Here is a 26,402-nt window from a genome sequence, read left to right on the forward strand (position 1 = left end):
AAACCTATTCAGTTTAGAAAAAAATGATATTAGAAACCTAAATATCATTTTTGAAGACCTATCCATAGATAACCCACACGTATGGGATTGATGAAAAAAATTTTTTTTAAATTTTATTACGTATTAAAAAAAACTACTTACTAGATCTCGTTCAAACCAATTTTCGGTGGAAGTTTGCATGGCAATGTATATCATATATTTTTTTTAGATTTTTCATTCTGTTATTTTAGAAGTTACGGGGGGGGGGGACACATTTTACCACTTTGGAAGTGTCTCTCGCGCAAACTATTCAGTTTAGAAAAATATGATATTAGAAACCTCAATATCATTTTTAAAGACCTATCCATAGATACCCCACACGTATGGGTTTGATGAAAAAAGATTTATTGTGTTTTAGTTCTAAGTATGGGGAACCCCAAAATTTATTGTTTTTTTTTTCTATTTTTGTGTAAAAATCTTAATGCGGTTCATAGAATACATCTACTTACCAAGTTTGAACAGTATAGCTCTTATAATTTCGGAAAAAAGTGGCTGTGACATAAACGGACAGACAGACGGACATGACGAATCTATAAGGGTTCCGTTTTTTGGCATTTGGCTACGGAACCCTAAAAATGCTTCACAAACATGTATACCGTCCTTAGTTTCCTTACGAATTAGATAATGTGTCAAAAAGAAATGTTTATATGTTTGTTATTCCTCATTTTTGTAGGATGTCACAAGTTAATTACTAGGGATATACCTGTGTCGATATTTATATAGAAAAATTATGCCCTTGTAAGGACTTGGTTATTGAAACAACAACATATTGGAAGTGTCTTTTATTTGTAAAGCGCTATCTCACTCTTACCTTATTGGTTAAACATATGTCTATTCTTATTACTCTAATGGTGTTATGTTCTGTCAGTAAAAAGAAAATACGAATTTTGCACACGTCGAATAATTCATATACCTTCCTCATTTCTTTTCGTCCTTTTGCGCATATGAGTAACACCTCCTTCAGCTCGATACAAGTGCACGAGCAAAGAGGACGCTGAAGCGAAAGAAGACTAGTGTCTAGTAAGTAAAAACAGTCCACTCGCTACACGGCTCGCCACTCGGACATGTGCACGTAACTAAATACAGATTTTGCATCGTAGATAAGCTACATATACGATAACAATCTTGAATTTACAGTGGCTTAGTGGTTGAGAAAGTGGGCTATCACTTTTAGACTAGATGCACAATGCAAATAAAGACGACTTTCTTGGCTGACTGTACATGAAACTGTCAGCGTCATATATCTAATTGTTATAATATAAGTATCATTCCCTTTTTGATCATTCCCCTCTCTCTAAAATTCAAATAGTTAGTCTGTGCGGAAAGAGAAGAGTCAGAAGAGGCATGAAATGTATTGGTTTGGTTCCCATATATTCCACGACTCTTCTCTTTCCGCACAGACCCTAATATGAGGATTTATGTAGCATCGATCTCATTTAGAGTCCACCACTCAAAATCTACTTATTATATGTACCAAATGGGAAATAAAAGAAAACGTTTGTGTAATATGATTTTTTATTTCAATAATTTCAATTTCATTTTTTGAAAATCATATTTTCATATTTTTCATTGGGCCTCCTAGCCTAGTCTCGATAATACACATTTGACGTGGCAGCTGTTCCATATAAAAAAGAACTGCCATACGTATCATCACCGGTCGCGCGAGAATCGCGAGAAATAGTATTTTATATTATTTACCAATTTTGAGGGGTTATCTTTGTTACTTCATGACTCTGATAATATATTATGACTGGAAACTTTTATGTGTCTGCATCACTAACATCCATAGGCACTGGAGTACTAACCTTAAAGTAAAATATGAATATATTATTTGTTAGGAAATTCACCCAACGTTTTTTACAGATGATGATGCTTTGATAGGTAATGCAATAATAAATATTTATTCAAATATTACCAGTGTGTCTGACAAATGTAATGTTGGTAAAACTCCAGCTTTCAGCCACCTCCACTGAATATTTTCGTTTGCTAGAAAAGAATCCAATGTAAAGTGTTTTGAGCATATCTGGCTATGACTTTTTCAACTAACTTAACATGCATTATAGTGGCCAAAATAGCTTCTGTGGGTCTTAAAGCCATAGATGAACCTCCTAAACACTTTTATGTCACCTCACCCTGTAAGCTAAGACTATGCAGCTATTGTACAGCCGTTCTATGTCTAAAGGTTATAAAATAGGTGCTTAGTGTCGCCTAATTGTTTGTTGGGTTGCCACACTTTTAGTAGCCCTTAGAAAACGAGTCCGACTCACAATTGGTCAGTTATTTCTTGTACTAAGATACCCCCGTATTCCATATGTTATCGCTAACATAACGCCTAGCATACTCCTGACCAAAACTAAACAATTTTTGTTTTTATTTTAGGCGAAGTAACTGTTATCACATTGGGGCCCTTAACTAACATCGCTTTGGCAATAAGGTTGGATCCGGAATTTATTAGTCGATTGGCTCATTTGTACATCGGCGCTGGTCACATTCACGGTATGTACTATAGTATTAGTTTTTGCCTAGCTTAGCTTTTGAGTTTGCAGCAGTGCAGTAGCGTAGCGGTTTCAGTTTGTATATAGACATATATAAAATATTATTCTAGTGTTTGCCTAAATAAAATTTACCCTCAAGAAATATTTATATTACCAAAATAGTGTATCGTATCTGTAACCAAATAATCGTTTTGTTTCTCAATGCTATTATAAAACATCCAACGGAGTCAAATTGTATTATAACCTATGTATCTGCTTGATATAAGTTACCTGTAGTTACAAAAACCGAAAACTACCTATGCGGGCGGGTTATTGAAAATCAACGGAATGCAGCTTCCGCCCCCCGAATGAAAAGACATGAAAAAAAAAAATTAAGCCGAAACAAACGGCCTGATTCGAAAAATGAGATACGATAACGATAAGTTCTGGCCGCGTAGCTAACGTTACAATCGTTAACGCTCCGTAGCGTATCGTAGTCATCTCTCTCTATCACTCTTCTTTATTAGCGCGACTGTGACAGTTGTGTTTCGTTCGCCACGGAGCGTGAACGATAGGCACGTTGGCTACGCGGACGCGGGCTGGTTTTGATAAGTTCTCATTTGCAACCAATGTCACTTTGACGTTAGAAATATCATAGATAGATCTTATTGGGATCACAGCGGAATCGAAATAAACGTCAATTTTGACATGTCGTTTACTAATCGATCTTTTAAAGATCTTTCCAAGATCTCAGAGTGATCTCGAGAGTGGTTACATGGTGTTAAATAGTTATTTGTCCTCCAACTGAAACACAACATTTTTCACTACACCAACGCGATGAAAATACTAATAACTATAAAATATCAAATAAATCAAAACAAACTAAATCCAAATTACGGTAATTTAATAAATTATTTAATAATTATAATAAAAAAAAAACATTTACAATTCAATCCTACCAGCTAACATAAGAAAACAACTCAAAATTTGCATCTGATTACTTTGCCCAACATGTGGATTAAATGCAACTTTCTCATTCGTTTTGAACAATCAAGTGGGTCTTTACCAGTTGGTGTGGTGAAAACAATTTTTTTCCGTATTTATCTACGGAGTAAAATGATTTTGGTGATAGACAGTTATCGATAATTAGTACTCGTATCTTTCAGAGATTTTAAATTTTTTTTTTTTTTTTGTAGGTAGATTGAGGTTTATTGTTGACGAAATGTAATTTGCACCGATTCGTCATACAAGTTGTTTGTGAGATCGGTGAAAAATATATTTCGTCATAGCCGCTTTGATGATTGAAGATTTAATTTTGGTGACTAATTTTATTGATTGGATTTATCTATACGTAGTTTTATTTGGTGTTCGATTAAGTTACCCCATATACACATACATAAAATTGCACATCCTGACTGTAACAAAAATATGGTTTATGGTGCTCTCATAAAACCTTTTAAAACACGATAACATTCACTAACACTTTATAGCATTTGTTGCAACTAGTAAGATGTTTTTAATGCTCCCACACTGGTGAAAACTGCATAACATATTGTATAACAAAATAGATGTTGTATAACAATTGTTTTATATCTTTATCACAAAATGTAACAAAAGTTATAAATTGTTACCATGTTTTACAACAATTTGCAACAAAATTTCGCCAGTGTTTAGTGTGGGAGCGCTTATAATATCTAATATGTTTCATAACCTTATAACACATTACAACATTAGGTACATAACATGATAACAATGCGTAACTTTTGTTATAATTTGTGATAAAATATTATACGTACAAGAAATGTTTCATAACGTTATATAAAACTTTCCACCAATGTTGGAGCACCATGACTAATGTTGCTGTAAAAATGTATCAGCGTCTCAGTATACAGGATGGAATTTCTTAATGGGTCAGTGAGGGTAGCTACCAGATCTCGTGCTACTATGCGAAAATAGTCTTTTCCTACTCCTCTACTATTATCTGTCATTTATGCATTCATTAACACGAATATAAGAACATACATAAAAGATTTCAAGAAAAGTCTATATTGTCTATTCCTCATAAAAGCTCTTGTGCTTTTATACGCTATAACGTTACTGCGATTAATGGCTACCAACCTAACAAAACCAAAACGAATACGGTTTTAAACTAAGTGCATTGATGCCAACTTACAAAATATTCATTTGGTTGCATAGTAAAAATAATTACTAAATAAGTCAGAAACACGCATGTGACACCCGTAAAAAAGAAGTTAGATACTCTATGGTCATTTGATCGATACTGGCCAGTTATACACCATTGTAAAGGTAGGTTATTTGCTAATAAATTCAAATATGGAACACTCGGAAAATGTTAGGATTCCTTTTTTAATTATTTTTTTTTCTGGGTAATTTTGGAGGGAAATTTTCGCAACAATGGAGCTCACTCGACGTGATTTTCGTGTTATGATTTATTATGATTTTAAAAAAGGTTTAAAACCTCAAGAGTGTTTTGAACTTTTAGTTTCAACTTTTGGCGAGTCTGCTTGTTCACGTGCAACTGTTTTTAATTGGTTTGCTGAATTTAAAAGGGGACGAGAGACCTTTGAAGATGAGGCGAAGACCGGACGGCCGCCAACCGCAGTCACTCAAGAAAACGTACAGGCTGTGGAAAAAAATGTTCGTGCGAACCGACGAATTACATATGCAGAGCTCGAGCGTGAGCTGGGTATTGGATCAGCAGCATTGCAAACTATAATTCATTATCATCTGGCCCTTCATAAGCGTTGTTCAAGATGGGTGCCGCACAAACTCACCGATTTGCAAAAAGACCGCCGCGTAGATTGGTGCAAATTTATGATAGATAAATTCGACGCTGGCGAGAAAAAAAATGTATATGATATACTTACAGGTGACGAAACATGGCTATATAACTACGACCCCGAAACAAAGCGGCAGTCCACAGTATGGTGTTTTGAAGATGAGCCGACGCCAACAAAATGTCGCCGAACCCGAAGTACACAAAAACAAATGATTGCCTCATTTTTCTGCAAGACGGGACATATTGCTACGATAGTGCTAGAAGATCAAAGGACAGTCAACTCTGAATGGTATGTGACAGTTTGTGCCCCCAGAGTACTGTCAGCTTGGTGTGACAAGCGGCCGAAATCGGGAACTCAGCACCTGCTCTGGCACCATGACAACGCTGCCCCTCACACTTCTGCTAGAACACTTGACTATTTCAGCTCAAAAAACGTGACTATCTTGCCCCACCCGCCATATTCCCCCGACCTAGCCCCTTGCGATTTTTACTTATTTCCCAAAATTAAAGAAAAATTAAAAGGAAGGCGATTTGAGAACAAAGAAGATGCCCTGGCTGCGTATAATTATGAAATTTCTGAGGTATCTAAAGAAGAGTGGTCATCGGTATTTTCTAAGTGGTTTAGACGGATGGAAAAGTGTATACGTGTTCACGGTGACTACTTCGAAAAAATAGATAGCTGTAATAAAGAATAAAGTCGGTAACTTTTGAGTATCTAATTTCTTTTGGCATGACCCTCGTAGCAACACCCATAGACTACGAAGACCGCTTAGCGTCGCTCCGTAGGCTACGGTGGCCAAAATTGAGAAAAAACTGTCCAAAAAATTAATTTAGCAAGTAGCAAGTACCAGGGCCTCATGAGTTACGAGGAGGTGTCGCCGACCGGCCGGCCGCGGCCCGGGGCGGGCCGGGCGCGTAACAAGGTATGCTCGCGCGTCTTGGCTATATACTTTTGCTGTAATTTGTTTACCTAAATTAAGATTTATTTTTGTTGACTCGTAGGAAAAATATTGTATGCAACGTTGTATAAGTAGGTCAAAAAATTCTCGTGGCGTATTCCTTTACAATGTTCGCCTACGCCTTCGGCTCCGGCTCACATTGTAACTCACGCCACTCGCCTTTTTTGACCCTTCTTATACAACTGATGCATAAAATACTATAAAAGACCTTCCCTCGATTTCAAATTAATGAATATTGCCGTTTACAGATTTTGGAAAAAAACACAGGGAACGAGAAAAAGGTAATTTTGCCAAACTTTTTTTTTTGATGCCAATTGATCGCATTCCTGTCCAGGATCAAAAGCTTGTATGGGACCAAAAAAATCGCTGGAAAAGCCTCAAATGGAGGAAAACTTTTCCTATACAATTTGTATGAAAAATAAAACTTATTGTTCACATTCTATTTTTTACGCCAATCGATTATATTCCTATCCAGTGTCAATAGTTTTCTAGGAGTCAACTTAAAGTAATGTGCTAAAAAGCGATGGTTAAAGAAAAGTTTTTTCATACATTTACTATGGAGAAACATAAAAAGTGACCTTTTTCTCGCAACCTGTACGTTTTTTCCAAAATCTGTAAACGCCAATCTTCATTAATTTGTAATCGAGGGAAGGTCTTCTAAGACTGTTTGGGATCTGGTAGCTGCCCTCACTGACCCGTTAAGAAATTCCATTCTGTATATAAAAATTAAAAATAAGTTTTTATCCTAACATGATTCGATAAGTAAGTGGTTTTGTAGATGGTGCTAATCCCGATCCCGAATTTAATGCACGTATGGATCCCGAAGCTTATCATATAGTTTTGGAAAATTTGAATCCGGATAAGACCACACTTCTACCATTCTCGCAAGTGAAGAAGGACCTTGATTTTAGTAAGGTAAAGTCAGTTCTTTTGTCATTACACAAATAAAGTGTGGTCATAAAAAATTTAGTCGTATATTTTTAATGTTTTATTTTTATACAGCTAGCAGCCGCGTCGTTTAAACATCAACAGAAATTATATAGTTTAATGGATTCACTTTTAACAGCAGCCCTTTTCGAGGTATCTTTAAGCTGTTAATAATTGGTCCTGCTTTGTGACGCTGAAACTGAAATACTGTTATTGCGTTGGTTCGCCGTCCACCTCTAGTTCTCGTCCATTTGACGGAGTTGTTATAAACAATTGCGTCAAATTTGAATATAAAGTATATAAACCTACCTTGCCACACAAATTTGGACTTACTTATTCCTTAATGTCTCAACAATAGATTTAGGTACCTATAGACCAGCCAAATTACATCCAAAAAAAGGTTTGAGGAATTAATTCCCAGCAACCTGGAATACGTTTTGATATGTTCATTTGGTCCTTTGCGTGTAATCCCAGTTTGCGCAATCTCAGGAGATGTGCAGAAATTTAGAGAGCCATGGGAGATATTTTTTTTCTTGGATTGCCAAGCCACTCATTGTAGAAGGTTCCCACCATCAATTAAAATGGTACTACCAGCAAGGTTTTGTAGATCAGACACTGGTGAAAAGGAGTATTCGGATTTTATGATGATTATACCAAAAATAACGAATTTCAAAATGGCGGTCATTTCTTAAACTTTGACTGTGAATTTTTATTAAGGTACCTTTCGGATCCTCAAATAGGTATCAATTATTTTCATTATGATTAGAGCAAATTTTGCATCGGACGAACCATTTTCGAGCTACAAGAAAAAAAAACTGAAAAAGAGCAAAAATTTGCACACCTTCTGGGATTACTAAAACTCGTATTACGCTAATTTCGGACCAAATTATGGTACTAAAACGATTTTCAGTTTGCTGTGAATTAATTATTTGAAAAAATCTAATTTGATTGATCTACTACATAAAAAATAAATTTTGTAAATTAAAAATAAATATTGCAGCTTCGGAACCGTGCTTTTCAGAAGTCATCAAACCAAGTAAAAAGCGGTTCAACAGTAATTGATTCCCCATAGAAACTTCTGCCCTCGTAAAAACTATCATGTGTAGTTCCTTCAAACTATCTCTATACTAAATATTAACTAAATCGATTCAACGGTTTAACAACAAAATAAAACTATATTTTATATGTTTTTACTTCGGAATGATGTCAATTACTATGGATTCGGCATCCCCGATTGAAACTAAAACGTTACTAAAATTGGCTTAGTACCTAGCTTAACTGATGTAGATATCAAGATAAAGTTGAACAAGAAGTACAAAACGCCATTGAAAGCTTCCGCAAAATGGAAATTTAAAAAATATTTTTTTTATTGAAATAAAATATTACAAAACATATCAAATTGTAAAGAACAAAGAAGGTTCTATGTATCTTGTAGTTGGTTGCCTACCTTTTATTTAAGAAACGTTCCCATAGTCACTTTTTGCCTCTTAATAATTTTGAGTTATTGTTTAGAATATTGCATTCTCAAGAAGTGTTTTATTTTTTCATGTACCTATAATTTATTTATTTTTCGGTGATGTGTATCTGTAAGGATAAACTTTATGTCGTATCTCATAGAAAACCACACAAAACACAGAATAATAGTGAAACACAATATAATGCGACAAATTGGAGCTAATGTTACGGATACATACGAAGAACTAGGGATTTCGGTAAGTTTACATCTGAATGCTGCTAAGAGATACTTACTCGTATCTACCTAATACAACATTTTTGATGAATGTTATAGTGACTACATTTTCATCTTATTTCAGCGACCAACGGTGTATCTGTAGGTCGATAAATGGGGCAGTGAGAGAACACTAAGATATCTCACGTCTACGGGCCAGAAAACAAATACTTCAGCGGAGACTGATTGAACATTAACGGAAAGTGAGATGGTCCCCACATATTCAGTAGATACGAGTATAAATGTCAGCATTCATACTATCAGAAGACGATTGAAGAGTGCAGTACTTTGTCATAAAATCCCGGCAAGAAAACCACAATAAACAGAGCGGCATAAACGGATGCGACTAAATTTTGCCATGTTTTTTCGAGATCTCGACTTCGGAAACGCAGTTTTTTGTAGACAAAAAGGTCTTCACAACACGCCAAGATGGGCGCCCTTTATCTCCTCGAAAACACGCGTCACGACGAACGAAATGTCTAGGCTGATAGAGGAAACGGATGCGCCGTTGGATTTTGTATTTATGGGTGGATTTCGTGTTCGGATCCAGGTGAACTCCAGGAAATCACAATACGAATGAATGCGAAAAAATACCTAGAAATACTGCCAGCTGTCATGCTACCATAACTTAAAGCTTCAGTCGGTGTTGAAAAAAAAATTTAGTGCAAGACAATTCCTCGGTCAATAATTCCCGCTTAATTGAAGCGAGGATTGAAGAATGTAGAACTGATAACATTTTCACCCCTAATTCTGGGACGTGATCTAGAACTGGGACTCATCAAAAGTAAAACATACACAAAATTTTAGAGAACATGTGCAGGCTTTGGAAATACTACTGTGGGCACACAGTCGTCCAGGCAGAATGTATAGGCATCATAATGGCAGCACACGCAATCGCCTCAAGGAAAGTATTGGACTACCCCATCCGCATACTTTCTGATAGTCAGTATTACAAGCTCTGCAAAGTTATACTTTGACCTCAGGGCTAATCTACGAATGCCACAAAGCTCTGTCAGAGGTATGCACCACCACCAGCGTAACTCTGCAGTGGATCAAGGGACACAGCAACTCGCGAGGGAACGATGCAGCCGAGAGAAGGCTCGGAACTGAGGGGGCAGGACCGGAACCAATTATACTTCTGCCTTATGCCTGGCTCCGGAACATGTTGCGACACAACACCAAGGTAAAACATCAACAGTACTGGTCTAACCTAGGCACGTGCAGGCAGGCGAAGGAAGCTCTCCCGACAATCGACCCCGGTTTGTCGAGGAGGCTGAGACAGCTGAAGAGGCCACAGCTCCGGCTATTATTTGGGGCCATAACCGGCCACGCCCCACTAAACAAACACCTATTAACCCTACGTGTTACAGATAGCCCCATCTGCAGAGCATGCATGGAGGCAGAGGAGACAGCCGCCCACGTCATTCTTGAATGCCCAGGGTTGGCAGAGTACCGGGCACAATACCTCGGTTCGCCGGGGTCTCTCCCAAAAGTCGTCGGCAACATCAAGGGTCTGCTAGCCCGCGAATACCTATAACCTATAACCTACTACTGTGGGCTAGATTATAGTCAATATTTAGTGCGTTCTATGAGGCAGTGACTGCAAAGACAGAATTATTTTATGTGGAATGTAAATTTATTTATAATAAGTAATTATTTTTATTAAAGTACTTACGAGATTTTTTTATAATCTTTTACGACAACTGTAACCGTATGATCTCTTTTTCCTAATTAAAAACACCCTAACTGTCATAAGTCTATATGTATTACTCTAAAGGTATAGTAGAAATGAACCTAAGTTTTAATCAACATAATCAATAACCTACTTTATGCTCAGAACGTACAATCGTTTTTTGTTTGCGTTTGTTTATCAGAGTGCGCCATCCAGTTTTGGCACCACTTTAAACTTATTTCTCTATGATGCAATGGAACATCCCTTGTTTGTGACGATTTCCATGAATTATTTTCTGGCTGAAATTGGGTTGAGTCTTCAAGGACTCAAGTCCTTAAGCAACACTAGTCTGGACATTAGACAACCCACTCAACAGTTCTAAAAAAAATGTTAATACAAACATGTTCATTGCAGGATTGGAGACAAAACGTCTTGGGTGCAATTGACAATGACGCGGTCAAAGCTATAAACAAATATGAGCAAGTTTCGATGAAAAAGAATGAACGTTGGCGTGCTCTCGATCCTGCGGTAATTGCGATAGCAATCATGCCAGATATTGTGGATGAAAATAGATATTCTAGGAACAAAATAATTTTGAACGGTAAGAACTAACACTTATTTTTTAAATGTTTCTATTTACATTCACCTGTTCATTAATTATTAATAATCAAATCTTGCAAGTAGAAGTTGACCCACTTTCCAATCTCCGAACCAACCTACTTTACCTACTGACATGACATAAATTAATTGATTTCCGTTACCTAAAGAGAGAGAGAGAGAGAGATCTCTTTTCAGCGATAAAACTGCCTGTTGTTCTTCTGGATTTTCTATATTGTCTTGTATATGTTGTTCTTTTAGCCCAGCACAGCACCTAAATAAATATCAGGTTTCCATGATAACATAGACCTTTTTTTTCGTTTTGAATAAGTATGTTGATTGAGACGGATGGAGATATGAGGAAGTGTTTGGCCAAAAATTTATAAGTCTTGGAATCCTGTTTTATGCGGTATTTAGAAACTTTATTGGGTTTTTGGAGCATAAGTAGACAAATTCCATCAAATTTCCTGCGTTATTTCGTGGTAGACTTGGGAAACAGCTGCTGTCTAATAGCAATGTTCCGGGTTCGATCCCTCTCATAACATTGATTATTTATTGCACTTATATTTTATATTTTTTTGTTTTCATATTCAACTCTTAAACATCAAGTACGTAGAAACAGACAACCTGTTTTTTCTTATTTTCAATTAGTGTTTTGTATTTACTCGTAGTTTTAAATTCTTTGTTTTTTATTCGTTTTGTCAGTAATGCACCATCTATAATATATACACACTATACATATATTGCTTATTTATATTTAAAACTACTAACTGAACTTAAATTCTAATGTACATATATTATATGCTCTAACGGTTGTGCTTGATAGGTAATGATACTCGTAATGTGTGTTAAATATGTGGAAAATTTAGTAGTACATGTATAAAAGTTTCGTACATAGACGATTAATGCGTAAAAGGTTGTATTTTCTCTTTTTTTACCGAGCGTTACAAAAGGTCTCCGTTTCAGCTTAGGCAAAAATGCTTTCGTATGTCCAGATGTTCTCATGTTGTATGTTTGGTGTATTCAGTTTTAAGTTATACTAGCGAGGTCTCACAGAGCCACTCTCTACAACTTATGTATTTTCATGTTAAAATTAAAAGTATTATTTATTCACGCCACTGTTCGGAAATGTGACAATAAATGGCCTAAAACCAAGCTGAAAAGTAGGCAATAGCTGTAGCACCTGAACCACCACTACTACAATGTTTCATTGTTATCATCATCTGTCATTGGTGATGGTTCAGGTGCTACAGCAATGACTATCACTAATACTTTAATAAAACTTTTTTCTAACTTGAAATGCCCGTGTTGGGGTGGTCTACCTATAGAATAACCAGAAATATAGCATTATCATCGTCCGCAGTAATGAAATTAATTCTTTCAGGTGAGAAACGAGGCATCAATACGAATGATTTTGTAGAAAAAGATAAAGCCAACGTCAGGATCGCTACTAACCTTAATAAAGAACAATACAGGAAATTTATTTTTAATGTGTTCTCAGCTGAGAAATAATTTTGTTATGTTTTTATTCGGTACGTCAAAATGTTTTTATTGTTTATGATTAATGTGTTTATTTTCGTATGGTTCGTACTTTTAATATCAAGCTGCGTCGTTTAAAGCGTTATGTTTTCTTAAGCAAGGTAATACAATGTCTGTGTCGTATGTTGACTATTTCAAATCAATTTAAAAAAATATTCCTTAGACGACTTATATCCTAACAAAAAAATATATATTTATACCAGTTTGATATTACTACTTATATAATCATAAGATAGTTATCTTCCCTTATCTCTCCGAGCATAAGTTGCACAATAGATTAACTAAAAAATAATTATAATAATGACAAAAAATTCGACTTCAATGAGGGAGGCCGGTGAAATCTAAATGTAGATAACGCTCTTCTAGATTTCATACATTGAAATTAGAACGACGGCATCTTTCGCCTAATTATGGGTAAATACCCATGTTCATACCAATTCAATTACATTTACACTTCGCACTTTGAAATGCTTTGTCTCACGCAGTGATGTCATTTAGCATGCAGAACTAATTACATTTAAACAACTATAGTGAGTCATACCACGTCATACTGACATTAAAATAAGCGGCAAATTTGAATAATGTATGCGTGAAATATCGATCTTCCATACAAAATTTGAATGTCACGCCTTTTTCTACTGACAGAGTTGGCTTGGTAGAGTATATTTATATCACGCTATACTCAAGTAATTTTACAGACCGAGTATGGCGAACTGGAATAGTACATTACGATACAAGTGCGAAAAATAGGAAATTCGAAACGAGTGGCGATAAATTAAAACACGACCGAAGGGAGTGTTTTAAATCGACACGAGTTGCGAATTACCTATTCGCACATGTATCGTACAACGTTTTACAGTACATATGGCCCTTTAAATGTTCGACACAGTAACATAATATGCTACTTCTCGCACTAGTGCTATAAAGTAGCCCCATATGTACTGTAAATAATATTATCAGCTAGTATTATCCAAGATGGGCTAGTGATACATTCTGTTTTCGTCTAGACCTCTTTCGTTAAATATAAAATCTAGACAAATGAGAAAGGTGTCATTTAAAAGAAAAAAAGGCAATCGTTTTTTATTCAGCATAACCCTTTACACGGGAAGAGAGCGAGCGTTTTTTATAAACAATCGTCCTTATGTGACTGTTCGTTGGCGTTTTCTCCCCATGTCCGAATTACACAATATCCGTTAGTGCCAAACACAAATTAATTTAAGCAATGGATAATCAAATTGAGGCTACTGAATCGACACTAAAATCTCGAAGTCAAGGACGTACACGGTCAAACAACGAAAATACTCGTATTAAACGAGCTACGGCGCTTACAGCTTTGGGGTTGTCCAGAACAACTTTACGACGCATTTTACCGCTTGATCGGCTATAGCCTTACAAAAACGTTAAATTTATTTTAGCACCTCAAATTCTTAATAAACTTTTTATTTAAGAATACAAAAATATTGTTTTTTTTAATGCATTTACTTTCGCTCAGGCTGTATACGATCTAGAATCCAACAAAATATCGATACATACTTTTGGTACAAGTGGAATTTTTTGAATTTAAATTTTCTAGGTTGTTTAATGAGCACCTAAGCAAATTACTATTTCTTTCTAGTAAATTTAGACATGTATAACACGCGTCATACATTTGTCGTACGAGGTGTGAGACAAGGAGACCCACTTTTTTCATCTATATTTATAGCTGTCTTTCAATACTTACTAAGAAAACCTTCATTGGTCGGGAAGAACTGAAATATAAAGTACAGAAATTTGACACATTTCTGCTTCGCTGACGACGTTATCCTCGTTTCAGCCGACTCTACTTACTTACAATTTACGTTGATATCTTTAAGTAACGCTAGTTAAAAATAATAGTTTAATAATTCACACGCAAAAAATAAAAATATGATAAATGTTAAAGATGAACATATTTATTTATTTAGTCAATGAAAGAATGGAAAAGTGTTTAATCTGCAAACAGCTTTCATTCAATCAAACAAATACATAATTTGGACGAAATAGAGCGGAAAGTTAAAAAGACTTGGAACAAGTTTTGCAGTTTGAAAGAAACCTTACTTAAAACTAAAAAAAACCGGCCAAGAGCATGTCGGGCCACGCTCAGTGTAGGGTTCCGTAGTTACTCTTCCGTCACAATAAGCTAAACTGGAGCTTAAAGTGTAGTAAATGGTACCTTTCACCCGAGTTAAACAAATAGGCAAATTTGCATAATCAGTACCTAATTAAAGTACCTAAGTCTTTTTACTATGAAGGGAAAACTTTTTGCGATAACTCAAAAACAGCTAAACTGATCATGTCCGCTATAGTTTTCATTTAATGTCTTTCTTAAGCTCTACTTCCACGATTTTTTTCATATTTTTTTGACCTATGGTTCAAAAGTTAGAGTGGGGGGGACACATTTTTTTTTTCTTTCGGAGCGATTATCTCCGAATATATTCACTTTATCAAAAAATGTTTCTTGAGAACCCCTATTAGTTTTGAAAGACCTTTCCAACGATACCCCACACTCTATGGTTGAAGCGAAAAAAAAATGCACCCCCACTTTACGTGTAGGGGAGGTACCCTAAAAATAATTAAATTTTTATATTTTATTGTACGACTTTGTCGGCTTTATTGATTTATATATCCATGCCAAATTTCAGCTTTCTAGCACTAACGACCACGGAGCAAAGCCTCGGACAGACAGACAGACAGACAGACAGACAGACAGACGGACATGGCGAAACTATAAGGGTTCCGTTTTATGCCATTTGGCTACGGAACCCTAAAAAGAGAGTAATAGATTCGTGTTTACTCCCAACACTCACATACGGCATTAATTAAGGAAATTTCATTCGTGGAAGTTTACATAGAAAGCTAAATAGTAAAATATTAAATATCAGAGAGCCATATAAAGAAATATATTAAACATAAAATTAATCGATACAAGTAGACATGACATACGACAAAAACCAAATGCATTGATGCTCTAGAATACGCATTAAGATGAAAATGGAAGTGGGTCGGTCACGCGGCAAGAATGCACGAAGAGAAAAGGAACGAGAAGACAGGGCAAACCAACCAAATGCTCTTTGGGCAGACAACTTACAACAAAACGTAAATAACTGGCAGGTTAAGCTCAAGATAGAGTGAAATGGCATAATTTAGAGGAGGCCTTTACCCGAACTTAGTTTTCAATATATCCATCTAATTATTTTATGTTAGTTAATTAGTTTCAAAATATAACTGTATATTATCATTTTAAGTATTCAAAAAAGACCACCCTATACCACCATCTTTGGTGGCCACCAGGCTTGAATTGAGGATTAGACGTATAAGTGCTGGTGGCCTCGCGGTAAGAGCGTGCGACTTGCAATCTGGAGTTCGTGGGTTCAAACCCCGACTCGTACCAATGAGTTTATCGGAACTTACGTACGAAATATCATTTTCTCCAATATCAGAAATGTTCACCTTCTTGTAGCAAAAATAGTACGGGAAGTGCTCCGTAAAAATCGAAACTCATCCACTTATTGCCGTTTCCCGGCCTCTACAATAATGTACTATTGATATTCACCAGTCGCTTTTCGGTGAAGGAAAATATCGTGAGGAAACCGGAGTAATCCCAATAAGGGTTGGAAGGTTAGATGGCAGTCGCTTTCGTAAAATGTAGTGCCTGCGCTAATTCTTGGGATTAGTTGCGAAGCGGACCCCAGGCTCCCATGAGGCTCGACAAAGCGAGGAAGTAGAAGAAGACATGTATAACACACGGCGTACATTTGTAGATTTGTTAGCTTTACATGTACACAATTTTAGTCCAACGCAACTATGTCAAATAACGAAAAAACCGCGAAAATTTATTTTTTTGAGATTTGGTCGATCGTAACCCTAGGACTAGTTTTTGATATTATCTTTGGTTGTATCTCGGAAACTATTAAGTCTCCATAAACAATTCTAGTCTCGTATTATAGAAAATTTAGTCTACTTGAAAAACTCCATGAAAAAGTACTTTAGGGTTATAATCGCCTAAATCTAAAAAAAAAACCGAAATTTTCGGGGTTCTTTCGATTTTTCACAAAGTTGCGTTTGGTGCTCGAGGTTCTCGAGGACACAAACTTGGATTATTCATTGACGCAAACGCTAATGTATACAGTTACTGTATTATTCATTTCATTTCGTGTTTTACTGATTTCAGGCGAAAAAAAATTACCTACTTGTTTCAGAAAATTGTTTATGTATATCGAGATGAACTAAATCGTAAACCACCTAGTGAAATAATCCGTATAATATTGCTATATCGTCATTTAAAGTGACGTAATGTTTTGTCTAGGTTACTGAGGTAACGCCACACTGTGGGCTGAATCGGCCAAAAAGAGAACATTCGTGCTTTTTTGAGAAAATCTTTTATTTTATTTTGCATAAGTACGTTTATTAGGTATCATAAGAAATAAAAAAATTGCAAATATATATATATATTTTTAAATCGTACAAACGTGTCACTCAAAAGTACACCTAAAAAGCAAATTATCACAATTTTGATTATATACACATTTACATTTTTGAGTGACTTGTTTGTACAACAAATGTAAATATATATATATAAATAAATAAATATTATAGGACATTATTACACAAATTGACTAAGTCCCCACAGTAAGCTCAATAAGGCTTGTGTTGAGGGTACTTAGACAACGATATATATAATATATGAATATTTATAAATACTTAAATACATAGAAAACACCCATGACTCAGGAACAAATATCCATGCTCATCACACAAATAAATGCCCTTACCAGGATTTGAACCCGGGACCATCAGCTTCGTAGGCAGGGTCACTACCCACTAGGCCAAACCGGTCCGGTCGTCCAGTCGTATATATACGCAATTTTTTTCTTTCTTATGTTACCTAATAAACGTTATATCCATAATTATTATTATATTATCGACAAGTAAAGTAAAAAATCGAAGTTACGTGGACTTTTGACTGAACTACGAAAAAAACAGAACAAACCTGCTTATCATTTCGTATTTTATTAAAGTGTGAAAATAAAGTACTGAACGGTAGAAGACGGGTTCTCAAATAGATTCCGAAAAACGAGAAGAGCGCAAGTCTCACGTGGCGCCATATCTTCCTTCAAATTGGCAGGCTTTATACCCCCTCTTATACGGAGAGCTAGCCCCGGAAAACTATATATGACTTTATGGTAGATGATAGATATAATGATAGATGAATAGACATCTAGCGGAATTCAACGAAAATACAAAATTTTGTAATAAGCATACGTTCCCCGTAGCGCTTCCTTTTCCTCGCCAAGCGTTTGCTTTTCTCGAACACCCTCATGTTCCTAAATAATCAACAGAGGGAGCCACAATTGTTCTGTACTTAAATTAATAGGTTTGTTACACCCAGTTGGAAATGAGATCACGAATATTAGACCCTGACAGTCAGTGTATTAAAATCACTATGTTCATGAAAAATAAGAGGGGATTGGAAAAAAAACATTCCATGAGTAATAATGATTTAAAAATGTTCCACCTCCTAATGCGAGGCTCAGTCAAAAATGTTAATTTTCGCTTTATAGCAACTATTGCCCAAGTACAAATAGCGTATCATTTTTTTAAATTCGAATTGCCATCAGCCATCGAAATAATAATCTCTATGTTATGGTTCATATTTTTATTAGCGTCGTAAAATAAATGTTCCATTTTATTTATGATGGTGAAAGCCATAAACTTTATGGTATCAAGATGTTATCATAAAATAACTACGTTTGATATTATAAAAACATAATAAATAATTGTTAGTAGGTATACCGTCGCATAAGAAACCCAATATATAAGCAGCTATCCCCAATACCCGATTGTCTTCGAAAATATGTTCCTAAATAGGTAGTACTACTACGCTACGAGTATATGTATAACACGGCCGGTCAACTCTACTATCGCGAATGTGAAAGAGTGTTTAAGAGCAAGTTTGGCCTGGCCAGCCACTTAAGAGCTCATGAGAGGAAAAACAACTGAGGTCGCCGTCATCGAAATCAATGTGGAGAACTATATTATAGTTCTTTTTTATTACAGATAAATCACAATTACAGAATATTTTATCAAAAAGTATCGTTAACCCACAATGGTTTGTCTCGATACTCCTTTCCGCAGTATTTAATAATTAGCTATACAATGCAATTAGGGAATGCAAACCGGTTTTGACCAAAACCGAAAAACCGGTTAAAGCCGGTTTTTTGACGGAAACCCAAAACTGGGTTTTTAGAATTTAAAAAAACCGGTTTCGGTTTTATTCGGTTTTTTTTTATTTACCTAAGTTGCATGTTTTATTCATTATAAGGGTATAAATAGGTCCTAAACCGGTTGAATCGACATCAAATCAAATAATGTAGTGTTGTGTTAGTTTGATCATTTGTAACGCTAAATGAATTTTTACGATACAAAATACAAAAATACGAAAGATTTAAATAATATAAAGTACTGGCAGTGGCAGGACATCCGTGCTGGTGTACGAATTGGTATGAAAGGTCTTACTTATAATTTTATTATGCGATGCGCTGTAGAAAAATTCTACGTAATCAATTATATCAATGGCAGCTTTAGAGTCTTTTGTTGGTTCGGTGATAACGACTTACCGACAACCTTTTTTGTCTCTTTCGCACTAATAGGAAAGGGTAGTTCAAACCCTAAAGAATGGAATTACTTGACTACCTGTGTTTGCCCAGTTTAAGCTAACACCATCAGTTTCTAATCGACTTTTCGAGAAGAAACACGTGACGTGAATTGTTGTATTAGCTTATTACATTTATTTCCTACTTTACAAATCCATAATAACTTAGCAAATATTTTATAAAGGAAGGTAGTAACAGTAAACGAATTAACTACTTGAATATTTACTAGAAGACAGCGAAAAACTTAGAGCAAGATTTTGGATTGGGCCATTTGATTTAAGACAAATAACATTAAATTATAAATTGATATTATCGTATATTTAAGAAAAAAAAATTTAATAAAATTATTTTGTTCCTATTCCTAGTTACAAATAACATTAAGGTATTTGACAATTCCCATACAATACAATAAAATAGTCAGATATTCTGTCTTTAATTTCGTGATAAAATCGTGTATATACTATACTAGCATTCGTTTTTACACGTGAAGCAATCTTTTCTTTATTCCATGGCGATGAATTTAAGAATCTTTTTGGTAAAACCGAAGAAAAAACCGATTTTGAAAAACCTCCGGTTTTTGCATTCCCTAAATGCAATACACATACACATCTAATTCGTAAATGACATTATGATTGCAAATATCACAAACTGAGCGCGTCTGTTATCATACCGGTCGGCCGAGCAAAACAAGAACCGGTCCCTGCTTACACGGTACAGGCTGCTCCATTTGCACTAAATGAAATAACTTAAATATGCATTAGTTTTTTTTAGAATTTAAACTGTCCCAAGTCTTACTTATTTTTTTTTTTATCACACTTGCTCGTAAACACTGAGTGATTATTATTTCATATACCAACTTAGAGACGTCATATAAATCAATGAAAGTGTCGCAACGTGTAGGCCATTTAGTTTCCTTAAACGTACTTCGTACTTACCCATACCCCGGAGTTAAAGGAATTCAATAAAAACACGGTGTATATAATATAATTAATAATATGTTAAAAACAAAGTTAAAGATTATTTTATTAAAGGGTCATACTGTGATGGAGGTTGATAGTATCCACTTTACTCTAGAAAAGTGATTACTTGGTGGTGAGTGATTATTTGGTGAGTTTTATACGCACCTAGGTGGATTTTATCACTAAATATTTCACCATACAAAATTTTAATTTTTTTAAATGTGTAATACAACATGATTCAAGCTATCTAAAGCAATAGGTGTCTGTATATTGAGTATATTTATGGTATTTATCCAATCATTTGTTGCTTAAATTTGAAGTTATCGCTTTCGGAAAATAATAACTTAAAATTATGATGATAATCACGCTATGGGTAATGACCAGCGAACGAAAACAACATAGAAGACTAACGTCAAACAAAATATCAGCGTAAAAGTGGCCCCACTATTAAAACGCGCAATAATAATAACGGACCAATTGCAACTCGTCAAAGTTCAGGTCTTGTTTTCTTCGACGAAACTTCATTTGACCATGATTAGCCAATTTAAAACACCCGAACTACGATTGGTCTATTATAAAATGAGGCGCTGTGATTGGCTGTAGCGCAGCTCTAGGTAGACGGTTTCATGCAATATAGACTAGTTTTAAATGCAATATTTTTGTATGACAATTTATTATTTTATTTTATTTTAAAGGCTTATTAGTTGTTGGTTTATTGCACGTGTTTAAAGGCAATTAAGCTTTCGAACCAATTAATACATTGTGTCGTTCATCTTATAGGGCACCTGCGACGTTTAGTTAGGTGGTACAGAAATATGCCAGATGTAAATGAATGTAAATTGGAATTTTGGATTTTACTCTGATCAAGATGAAAACCGATATCTGAGGGTCTGAGAGGCCTTTTATTTACGAATTTAAGATCAAAAAAAAATGCCGCGAGTTGAATTTTAGAATTTTTCATCCGATCAAGGTGAAAATCCATATCTGAGGACCCGAGCGGCCCTTCATTATGATTCTGAAGTCATATTTGGTAAAAGCACCCTCCATTTTGAATGAAACGCCCGATATCTTGAATATCGCCATTTTTGCTCTTATCATGATCATCATTCATCATATAAAAGCAAACACGGAGAAATTTAAGATGTCGGACGTTTTTGCCAAATTTGACCTCAGAATCATAATGAAGGGTCGCTGGGATCCTTAGATATCGATTTTCATCCCGATCAGAGCCAAAATGCAGAAATCCAAGATGGCGGGCGTTGGTTTAATTTTGACCTCGTATTCATTGTAAAGGTCCTCTAGGATCCTCAGATATCGATTTTCATCTTGATCAGAGCAAACATGCAGAAATTCGTATTGAACACGTCGTCATAGGAAGAGTTTGTATGGGAATAATACATTACTATAGAGGACGGGAAACGAAGGGTTGCAGGCCAAGTAGATATAGACGGCCGAGCGTAGCGAGCGGTATGCGGCCGGCAACCCCCCCCCCCCCCCCCCCGTTTCTCGCCGAGATTTGTATAGTGCTTTTCTCAAACTTGCAATGAAATAATTTTAAAAAATAAGATGATGATAATGATTGTTATTATTACTTTCGGGTTATTGAAAGGGGAACGAAAATTTGATTATTTTTACGCTACGACGCACGGTTTAGGAGATACAGCCCTATAAAGATTTCTGCATGACTGAAAAAAAAAACTTTATGGGGCTGTATCTCCTAAACCGTACGTCGTAGCGCAAAAACAATGAAATTTTTGTTCCCCTTTGAAACTCTGAAACAATATTAACAAACACGAAAAAGAAAAAAAAACACGAAAAAGACAAAAAAAGAAAAAAACTTAAGTAGGTAATGGCAGAATTTTGCTTATAGGTTTTTTTTGGTTGAATGCCATAATTTGACGTTTAAAAACAAAAGAAGGTTGCCTTACAGGCGTAGGTGTGTAAGGCTGTATGAAATTCCTTTACATATCATCTTCACTCATCGCACCTGATAATAATATGTAGTATTTCCGGACCTAATTTGAAGTAAGTCATGTCAACATTTCATTAAAAGTTTGCGAAAAATAGCATTATTGTTTTTACTATTTTCCTCGTATTCTTTCCATAATTTTTCATCGTTCAAACCTTCCCTGGACCTAGAAATATTTCAATACCAAAATTAGCCAAATCGGTCCAGCCGTCCGCGAACTTAACGAAAAGTTATAAATAGCAGCCAGATACCGGGACTTAGTAAGAAAGTACACATAAAAAACCTCCACCTACAACGGCGACTCGTATTTACTATCACAAAATTAAATTATTAAAATAACAACCTGAACAAATTAAAAATGAAAGTTTCTTAATATCAATGGTTGTTTAAAATCATCCCCATATAAAGCCTGTTGTGATCAAGAGAAATCAAATTAATATGATCCTAGCTAAACTATACGTGAAAAGTAATCCCATACTTTTTCCAGTGTTTGTTGGAACGACTAGCACATCATTTATCCGCACAATAAGGCATAATTCTTTCGTTAAAGATATAATTTGAATACTTCTTACTATGACTGTCACAACGGGCCGCCATTTGCGAACTAAATAGCTCCGCGGCACAAAATTGACGCCCCGCCCGCTTCGGCACAATGTGTGTGGGGTCATTTTTCAGAGCTAGTTCGACATCTATGTTTATTATCAATCGCTGGTAATGACCCATTAACTAATGACTCTTATGATCGGTAATGATACAGCATGTATAGTAATGATAATTTGTGAACTATTTTTTAACTATTTTTAGTTGTAGGGATATTGAAATTTAATAAACATTGTAAATAACATGTCTTTGAACATAAGACTTATACCGGGCGTGGACTGTTACAGGAGCAAAAAATTAAACTGTAGGCTGTAGGTACTCCTCAAACTGACCAACATTTGTTCAGCAACTTTTCTTTTGATTTTTAGAACACTTTAAAGTTTATTCTAAGACGCAATGTACTGCGACAGAGTAAATTGAAGATAAAAAATAGGAAGTCTAAATAATTCATAATTTTCAAAAATCGCTCAACGTGTGAGGAGTACAGCCTACAGTTAAATTTATTGCTCGTCTTACAGGCCACAACCGGTAGATCGTGAAATTTAGATATAATCAAAATTTATCTTATTATCAGTTTTAAAACACGCAGCTTCTTTTATCTGTTGTATCTTATCTTGGTATTTATATCATAATAGAAAAATGCTGGCTGATTGCAGCTACTTAATATTTGTTTTTTCGATAATTAGATACATTTAATTATTTTGTATTTTTGTTATTTTATGAATTAACTTTTAAAATATCTGTAATGATGTTATGAATGATTTTAATGTATTATATAGAAGCTAAAAAAATATATACGAGGGGTATACAAAATAAAAATCAACGCTCATTTGTGTCATACTGACATGTTATACACTATCGGAAAGGCTGGATATTCAGTCAAAAATTCAATGAGTTTTTTTGAATTTATCTTGCGGGAATGCGCCGCGAAGATGGAGCTCACTACATGTAATTTTCGGGTTATGATTTATTATGAATTAAAAAACGGTTTCAAGCCTCAAGAATGTTTTGATTTTTTAGTTACAAGTTTCAGTGAAGCTGCGTGTTCGCGTGAAACAGTTTTTTTCGGAGAGCGCACCTACACTGGTTTTTTGAGCGTTGGACTAGCCCGCGCTCAGATGCCAATTAGAATTATACGACCCTTTTTTGCAGGTAGTGGCACGCGCGGTTTTAGTGAACAATAGACAAAAGATTAGCCGCTCCGGGCCAGCTTCAAATCGAACGACTATACAGAGATGTTATTTTAATTTACAATGGTCTTCATGTCCTGCCTCAGAGAGGCGTGCATTATGGGAACTTAATTCTAAATGAGATCATTTATGTGGATACCTATATTGACCTTTAATATTAACTTATGCTACCATTACAAGATTAGTTGACATATTATTTTTCATTCTGTTAAGAAATCAGAGATGCTCCACAACATTTCTCCACAAGCCAGTGAAAAAGTTTTCTTTTAAATGCAATAGGCATCAATTTCTTTAAGTATATTGGTAATTTATTATATATCTTTGAACACATAGCCATAACACTCTTTGAAAAAAATGCCGTCGTTGACCTAGGATATCCAATATTATTACCATATTTGGACTGAAGACATGGTCTTGGATTTCTGACTTCAAGCATATGCGGGTTATTTTTCTATCATGAATAAATATCTCGGCTCGACTGCTTGAATAAAGCAATAGATTTATAATTTACACAGCCATTAGCTGAGCAACGGACCTATTGCACACACCATTACCGCCTAAAGCTGTAATGATTAGTTCCTGTATCCTTAAGTTGGTGCTACATACTTAGGAGGGGCTTTAGTGCCTTGAGGAAGTAATCGGTCGGAAATTCCGAAAAAATTTACACATCTCTAATTTAAGAATCGTGGTCCAAAAACTACTCCAAAACTAAAAACTACTAAACGGATTTTCATACGACTTTAATCTATCAATATAGTGATTCTTGAGGAAGGTTTAGGTATACATATAACTTGTTAAGGTTTTGTGTGAATTGGTTGAAATATAACGATGTTGTCAGAAAAAAATCACGCTGGCTAGGACCTTTAACTGAAAACGCTGCCTAATCCGTTTGAGCTATAATAACACAATGTATGGTGGAATTGTTTCTCTTTCATGGGTCTACAAAAAAGTTCGCCATGTTAAATGTCTATCTTTCAAGAATAACTTCTAGAAAACGATCACATAACATATGGCATTTGCAAAGCTATTACGTTACGTTTAAGTTATATTAATCATTTCATACAGATTACAATGGTTCGTTACACCATACAATTTAAATGAATATTTCAGGAGTAATTATAAATTAAAGTTTCATTTTGAGCCATATAACTTGTACGAAATGTTAAAGACGCTATCCCCAGATATTTTTTATTTTTACCACCTTATGTGCTAGGATCGCTTTACTTACCCCCACCATGAACTTCGCACGTAGCCAATACAGTATCTACTGAACAACCTCCTTTCAAGTTTGCTTATTGGGACGGATTAGAAAAACCACGGAATCCTACACTGCTTCAGCATGACGTGACATGCTCTTGGTAAGTTTTTTATCTTGAAATAAAAACAGAAATATTTACTTTAACTACACTTACACTAAATACAGTTTATCAGTAAAACCCATCCAGCGGCAGCGTATTTCGCCTTCCGCTCGATAGGCAATAAGTTTCCAGTGAACTTTTTCTATTCCATTAATGAACACCGCAGATCTGATTTCGCTCCGACAGTTTGATCGACGAGTTTAACAAGTTGGATAACAGGTATTATCTCTAATTTATTTATTTATTATACCTATTGAAGTGTATATTATAGATATGTTAAAGGTAATCTAGAAGAGATCGCCCTATAGCGATAAGACCGCCTGTGGTCTGCTTCTATCATTAAGCTGTACTTTTACTGAGCTGTGCCAATAAAGAGTATTCCATCTATCTATCTAAGTACTGTTATTAAAGGCGATTTAAAATCAACGTCAAAGATTGTAATAAAATAAAGTCATTACAATTTAAAAAATTGTCGTTTACAGGTTTCAGCGAATCTATTGATTCCTCAATCATAAAATGCCACTCGTGTGCTAAGTTAAACAGAATAGCACCAAAGAAAAGTGTAGCTTAAGGTGACAGTCCATTTTCAACTACAGCTGCACTACCGTTGCGACATTACTGCAGCGGCAGACTGCTGCTGTTTGCGGCGTGCAGTCGCGGCAGCGTTCATCAGTTGATTGTTAAAGTCAATTAGTTATGAATAATGCCACTCTCAGACGTATAAATAAAATTACTAATTTACTTATTTGTATTTTTTTACGAGAAGAAGTAAGTGACGATAATGCTACATGGTACACGAAAACAAAGCACAGTTTGCCTTTCTACAAGAGTCACAGTCAGTCGAAGGCAGCTACGCAATATTATTAAAAAACCAGCTATTGATGGTGATCGTTTGTTTGCCGATTAAATGAATAGCAAT

At 35.3% G+C, this 26,402-nt stretch overlaps 1 protein-coding gene across 2 annotated transcripts in view; it reads left to right on the forward strand.

Annotated features, from left to right (window-relative positions):
• LOC133519197 (nucleoside hydrolase-like) overlaps window positions 1–26,272 on the forward strand; it is a 38,384-nt gene extending 12,112 nt beyond the window's left edge. Inside the window, exons 5-9 of one of the 2 annotated variants that reach the window (XM_061853192.1) lie at window positions 2,419–2,535; window positions 7,051–7,187; window positions 11,015–11,201; window positions 12,582–12,729; window positions 24,088–26,272. In XM_061853192.1, the coding sequence (XP_061709176.1) occupies window positions 2,419–2,535; window positions 7,051–7,187; window positions 11,015–11,201; window positions 12,582–12,709 (569 nt within the window). In that variant the 3' untranslated portion in view covers window positions 12,710–12,729; window positions 24,088–26,272. Of the gene's footprint in view, window positions 1–2,418; window positions 2,536–7,050; window positions 7,188–11,014; window positions 11,202–12,581; window positions 12,945–24,087 lie in introns of those variants that run through there. The other variant, XM_061853183.1, reaches the window with a different exon arrangement.
• Window positions 26,273–26,402: the final 130 nt, after the last annotated feature.

The sequence above is a fragment of the Cydia pomonella genome, chromosome 1 (assembly GCF_033807575.1).
Source record: "Cydia pomonella isolate Wapato2018A chromosome 1, ilCydPomo1, whole genome shotgun sequence".
NCBI classification, from domain to species: Eukaryota; Metazoa; Arthropoda; class Insecta; order Lepidoptera; family Tortricidae; genus Cydia; species Cydia pomonella.